The sequence below is a fragment of the Gossypium hirsutum genome, chromosome D04 (assembly GCF_007990345.1).
Source record: "Gossypium hirsutum isolate 1008001.06 chromosome D04, Gossypium_hirsutum_v2.1, whole genome shotgun sequence".
Taxonomy (NCBI): Eukaryota; Viridiplantae; Streptophyta; class Magnoliopsida; order Malvales; family Malvaceae; genus Gossypium; species Gossypium hirsutum.
In genome coordinates, this window is record NC_053440.1 from 1,406,830 (window position 1) to 1,413,659 (window position 6,830).

At 34.9% G+C, this 6,830-nt stretch overlaps 1 protein-coding gene across 1 annotated transcript; it reads right to left on the bottom strand.

Moving 5' to 3' along the window:
• Window positions 1-1,012: 1,012 nt before the first annotated feature.
• On the bottom strand, window positions 1,013-6,025 carry LOC107931566 (IQ domain-containing protein IQM4). The gene is made up of 10 exons (XM_041091599.1): window positions 5,843-6,025; window positions 5,652-5,723; window positions 3,746-4,078; window positions 3,540-3,654; window positions 3,347-3,412; window positions 3,091-3,179; window positions 2,916-3,003; window positions 2,586-2,816; window positions 2,351-2,452; window positions 1,013-2,267 (listed from the first exon to the last, which is right to left on the bottom strand). Exons 3-10 carry the CDS (start codon window positions 4,072-4,074, stop codon window positions 1,902-1,904), a joined length of 1,386 nt encoding a protein of 461 aa, XP_040947533.1. The 5' UTR covers window positions 4,075-4,078; window positions 5,652-5,723; window positions 5,843-6,025; the 3' UTR covers window positions 1,013-1,901.
• Between the last annotated feature and the right edge of the window lie 805 nt (window positions 6,026-6,830).

Consider the following 6,830-nt stretch of genomic DNA (forward strand, 5'->3'; position numbering starts at 1 on the left):
TAAATCAAGTTCCCATGACCTCAAAAATATATAAATTACAAGAAAATGACTTGAATTACCTTAGAATTCAGAGACCAAAAGCTTTGAAGCTTTAACAATGGCTTGTATGTTTCCTTTTGTTTTCATTCGGTGGACAAGAAAAGAAAATAAAATATGACAATCAACATTTTCTTTATATACTTTGTTTAACTTTTAATTGATCACAATTAACTTAATTAATTAGTTTTAATATTAATTAAGCAAAGTGGATGGCAACATCCATTTCCACTATTGAATAAAATAAAATGATTTAATTACCATTTTGATCCCTTTACAATTTAAAAATTTATAGTGACGAGACTTTTACAATTTAGTCATTCTACCTTAATTAACTATCAATTCAACAAAATTACCAGACCAAACTTTAATATATTTCTATATTAACCTCATAAATATTAAGTATTAAAATTACGGACTCAATTTACAAAAATAGTATTTTAAAATAACCGTTTGTGACACAACTGAAAATCAAACTGTTATAGTTTACAATAAAACCAAGTTTCGAAGATAGAGAGAAACTTTGTATAAAAAGACAATAATAGCTGGTTTCACCTAAAATATAGTAGAAAAGCAGATAACAATCTTACAACTACTTGAAGTTTGCCAACCCAATTGATTGAAATTGGCACCTGAAAAATGTCACTAAGATAGAAATCATCATAATGTTGTTTTTGAGGCTTTATTTGTCTATGCAAGGAACTAAGGTTCTACTCTGGTTAAGGTATGTTGGGTTCTTGTGATAGTCTTATTGCTTTGGTAAATGCTTGTGGAAGATAGGGGAAGGAAGGGGAGAGAGAGAAAAAAATATTTTTAATTTAATTTAATATTAATTTTAAATGTCATATGTTATAACCTTATTTGCTTAGGATATTTATATGATAACGAAATCATAGTTTAGATACGGTTTTTGAAAAATGAAAAACTTAAATGGAAGAAAAGCCTTTAGTTTGGGTCCAATGTTTTGTTTAAAATCTTTTGGAGGAAAGGAAACATTTCATTAACATAAGAAGAGTACAATCATATGAGCCCAAAAGCACAAGAGGTGACAACACTTAGAACGTGGGTAAAGAGCCACCCAATCAACCATAGCCACAAGCATTCCTATCTGTCACTTCTTGCATCGAGGGAGGACAGTGATCGGATTTATCAACACCAGCAGGGCTATCGTACTTGCGACCAGTAGAACCACCGTCGAGGAGGAGCCAAAGCCAAAGGTGGGTCCATCTGGAACTCCGTCTGGGACACCGACGGCTTGAGATCCTTGCCTTCGAGAGGGCATCAACACCATAACAGTAGGGGTTCTAGTGCATTGCATTGGTAGCAAATTAACTTATTTGCATTAGAATGTTAAAGAGTAGAAGAAACTGGTGTGATGACATCAAAATCCATCGGAGCTCAGATTCAGCGGAACTCCGGAGAGGCACCAGCGTGGCAACACCAAGAGAGCAGAGGACTTCATCAAACAAAGGAAAGATCAAAAAAAAAAAGTTTGTAAAAACAGTGACCTTACAAATAGTTTGAAAGACAAATGGCGAAAAATGGGAGAACCCATAGAGCACCAAGACACTGCCTTTCACCGCCGGCTTGAGACCGGCAAAAGAAGAGAAAGGTATGAACTTGAGTTTTTATGCCGAAAACAATGAAAAAAAAGAAGCTACAGTTGTATATGGAGATGTGAGCGGATAGCTCCGGCGGCCGGGCAGCCTCTACAAAAAACAAAAAAACAAAAAAACAAAAAAACAAAACTTGAAAGAGAAAAGAAACTTCTAGGGAGGACTGAGGAGTGAGGAGGGCAATGTGCCGTGCATGATGTACAAAGGCCTAGTCTTAATCCTATATAAAATTAAGTAATACTAGTAGTATTAATTAGTAGCGGAAAGCCGGACCCTTGGGCTAACGAGTCCAAGGTAAGCAAGCCTAGGAGACAAGAGAAGGTTTGGACTTGGTCTTGGAGAAGGGATGGGGCCACAAGGTTTGACAGCAAGCCTGGGTGATAAATTAACATGTTCAAGTGCCTTGAATTGTAGCTGAGCTGGGTAGTCTCTGACACAACCAATGCGAGGTCCCACTCCTGTACTCCATTTGTATCTCACTGCTTCCTTCATCTTCCCCGTATCAATGGATTTCTCTTTCCCATGAATTGCATTATCTTCAGATATCTCTGCTGCAACTTTCAGTTCCTTTTGAATTTTATCTTCCCAGGGGATATCTTCATCTATGGGATTTTTCTGCAGATCCATGAATTAATTATAAATTAAATAATAAGAATCTTTAATATCTTCAAGTAATGGAGCAGGGTCAGTTGAGTTACCTTAACGTTGGTCAAGTCGACATGATGTTCCTCTAGGAAACTGCACAATTCCATGAAATTTTCTTCTGTCGGGCGATAATGACCGCTGTAGGCCCAGATTGCCTGAAAAATCACATAGAAAATGACAACGAACTTTTCACGTATGTTGAAAATGATCAAAACATAATTCTTACTCATACTATATACAGTATAAATCACATTTTCGTGCATGCGGATTCAAGGGTGCAACACATACGTGAAGTATACCATGACGAACAACCAATCTGCCAGATGCAATGGTGGCTCCCCCTGCTAGGAAACTTGAGTGCTGAAACAGACCTTTCACTTTCTCAGCAACGTATAGGATTCTGGATGTACTAAGAACAAATATCCATTTGCTTCCTTCTCTGGTGCTCACTGGCGCTTTGTTTTGTTTATAAATCAGCTTCCCCTTCTCCAGAATAACTTCGTACGCTTCCCTTTCTTTCTGCAAAACCAAACAATAAAAAAGCATTCTTCTCAACTGCAATAAAAAAGGAGCAAAGCAAGTATGATACTACTCTACTGAATTGCCCTTATAAATTACCGGTCCAAGATATTTGATGCATTGACGCTGTAGGTCTGCCCTCGAGCATGTATCAAGAGTGACTGCTTTGCCATCTCCAACATCCAACCTTCATTAATACGATGGAAATGTAACTAATTCTTCAAAAATGACAAAAGAAAAGCCGTATTACTGGAGATGGAATTTCCCTATTTACCAGTAGAAGAAGGGTTGACAACTCCCGCTCTCAAACCAAACATTGTAGTAAAAGTGTAGATTGTGACCGTAACGATGGCGCGGATCAATCTGCATGCCCCAATCACATAATATCAAAGGAAAATATTTGTAAAATTAAACGAGACCGTAACAAGCAGAATCCGTGTTGAGGTCATCATGACTTTGATCGTACTTAAAAGTGGGGTTTACTTAATCAAAACAAGCCCTGTTAAAACTCCAAACTAAGGCTGACTTACAGCTTCCAGCCAGTGACGTAAAGCCAACTGCTGACCTTTCACGTCCTTTGATAACCCTTTCCCTACCTACATGTACACCAAAGATTCAAAGTTCAAATAATGAAAACTAGGATTGACTGACATTTTCCTTTAGAAACTCATTCATTTCATTGCCACACGCTAGCCAAATGGAAAAGGAAACAACTACACAAACCTTGGCGGCTCTTGTCCGAGCTCGTGCCCATCGGGAAACAGCTGTTTCTGATTTGTTAGCATTAAAGAATGAAACAGAACTCCGTCTAAGGGCTGCAAATTCTAAAGCCTTCCACCTGCACCCCCCCAAAAAAAGAATAATGAACCATGACCCAAATGAAAATGCAGAAAAGAAAACCAAAAGATGGTACTTTAAAGAGAACAAACCAGAGCTCTTCAACAACTACAGCACAATCTGCAAGGTTTCTTCGAGTCCGGTAACTCTTGTAAAACTTTTGCAGCTTAGTTGCTGCTGCATGAAGCTTCTCTGTTGAGTCATTAACCAATATTTTATCATCATTTCCAGTTCCACAGCCTGAATCCGAAATCTTGGTACACATCAGATTATCCGCTGCTGGAACTGTAGTGGTTTTAAGCTCCAACTTCTCGGGTTTCTTTCTCTTTAACCTACTAGTCTCATGACCAGATTCATCATCATTATAATTCTCCAAATCCCTTCTCCTGAATGTCTCCATCATGTTTGTCATCAGAACCATATCTCTGCAAAACGATTTGACTATATCAACAACAATCTATCAAAAACCCTCAACTCAGTGTCATAACAATTATGAAGAAAGGAGTCACCTGATAAAAGTAGGAAATTAAACAAAAGCAATTAATTAGTACAGAAATGTCGAGGAGGGTGAGTTTTGGTTGTTAAGACTACTGGGATAGAGCCTCCTTTATATATAGCAATGAAAATTAATGAAGTTTACTAAAAAATGCATGATTCCTTCAAATACGTAAGAGACACAACAGAAAGACATGACTGAAAATGAGAGCCGTTTTTGAAAATCCTTGTCCCCATCAAAACCTGATGCTTTTGAATAGAAAATACATAACACGAGTTGTTTGAAAACGAAGACTTCAAAGTTCCCCCCTACATTTTCCTATCATCTAACTTTAAATCCTTTTGAAAACGGTCGATGACTGTTTATAACTACTGTAAACTTGTGGACCCTTCAAAATTCCTGTTTTTCCTTGCGAATTTTTTCCCCCCTTTTGGTTATGAGGAGAAGAAGAAAGAATTAGTCAAACAACCTGCTCCATCGTTTCCATTGTAGAATAGTAGAAGCTTGTGTTTTTTTATTATTTTATGTTTTCACTCGTTTCACAAAGCGAAGACAATAGCTTCCTATGATGTCTTTGGTCGGAGCTTCATAAAATTCTTACTTAATTTAGAATCTCTGATGTGTAAAATAAAATAATAGTTTCTTTTTGAAGTGTAGAGCAAATTGGAGAACATATCGAAGAGAAACTACCGACCAACAACCATAGAAGTCAAAGACTTGGAAGACGAAATTTTCAGGGTCAAACGTAAATAAATTTAGTCATTATTCATGCATGTAGGGCATGCCTTATTCCCTGGGGAAACCAAAAATGCTTATCATGACTGCCAAACGTTTTATTTTCTCCCTCTTTCATTACTTCTTATATTTTCTACTTCCTCTTTAACTTCCTATATTTTTATTTTTATTTTTAGTTTGCATATGTTTATATATAAATGCATGCTGACAAGAAGAAAATATCATTTCTTGTTTTTTTTTTTTTAAGGAATGCCATTTTCTTGTTGAAGATGACTTAATTCTACAACAGCAGCAAAGAAAAGATTAATCACCCAGTGTGTGATTCACAAATGATCTTGATTTCTCAAAAATTCCCTCTCAAAAGCTTGAAACACCCTCGCCAAAACTAGCTGAATTTAATTTTGAATCTGTTTGACTTTTTTTGGTAAACTATTAAAATAATTAATTTTGTTTGTCTCGTGTTACATTTTAGTTCTTTATATTAGAAATGTTAAGTTTTAGTCATTTAAGTTATCGTTTTGTTACGAAATAGTCACTCTACAGTTAATATCTGTTTCCTCCCAAACGACATTTTGATGTGTCAACGTTGATATCCAATTGGGATGAGAAAAGTTAATTTTTTTTATGAAAATAGAATACAAAATTTTACCCTAAAATCCAATTTTCTCCGATTTAAGAAGCAATAGTTGGTTTTTTTTTTTGCTACCATTAGAGAAGAGAAAAGAAGAGCAGAACGACGGAAAAAAAGAAGAAATGGATACACCAACCTCTATACCTGCTTGCTATTGAGGTTGCTTACGATACACAAATAAACAAAGATGAAGCATGTTTTTTTTTGTCTGTCACATATACAAAAAAAAATGAAAAGATCACCATCTTTTTACAAAAGAAACCATAATATCTGAACCAAAAACCTAGGTAAAGAACAAAAAAACCCATTACTTACGATAATCCATACCTGGACCTTCTATTGATTCGATCCTTTGTTCTTCCATTTTGAATAACAAACCCAACAGATTGATGGAGCACTCAATTTGATTTCTACCATTTCGATTCAACAAAGATGACTATGAAAATATATGGTTTTTTTCGATCAAAATGGAAACAAAAACTAAAAGAAAAAAGAGACCAAATGTTCCGTTTTTCCAGTTCAAAGATTAATCTGATGCATTAGTTTTGATTAAATCGGGAAACCAAATTAACATTTTCCTTTAATTATAGAAAATTCAATTAGTTAAATTTATTTAATTAAATAATGAATTAATTTACTTGGTTGGACATCCACATTGGCATTTAAAACTCGTTTTAATTGCAACGTCGGACTGTCGTTTAGGAGGCAACAAATCTTAACGGCAGAGCGACCATCTCGTAACAAAACGATAATGTAAGTGAGTAAAATATAACATTCCAAATATAAGTGACTAACATGTAACTTGGGGCAAACAAAAGTGACTATTTTGGTAGTTTACCCTTTTCTTTTTATTTTTTTAAGGTTAAATTCTGCTATTAGTCCCTATACTTGATGAGAGTTATAAATATAATACATTTACTTTAATTTGGTTATTTTTTGATTTTTAAAATTTCAGTTTTCACGAACCAATAATTGTTAAATTCATTAAGCTAAATTTTGCTTTTGGAATCTAATGCGACAAACATATTATTATATGTGTAATGCCATAAGAGTTTGTTATATATGCGTATTACTCACTAAAAACCTAATTAATGAATTAACGACTATTATCTACATCAAGATTGAAATTTCAAAATTCGAAAAGTATAGAGACTTAGAATGATCTAATTAAAGAATATGAAGTGGTGAGATCGATTCCAATGAGATTGAAAACAACAGTACCAGTGAGATTGGAAACAATTCTGGGATATGTATTTTGATGTAAACACAGTGATGGTGTTGAGGTAAAAGTAAAAAATGACCATAAAAGATATTA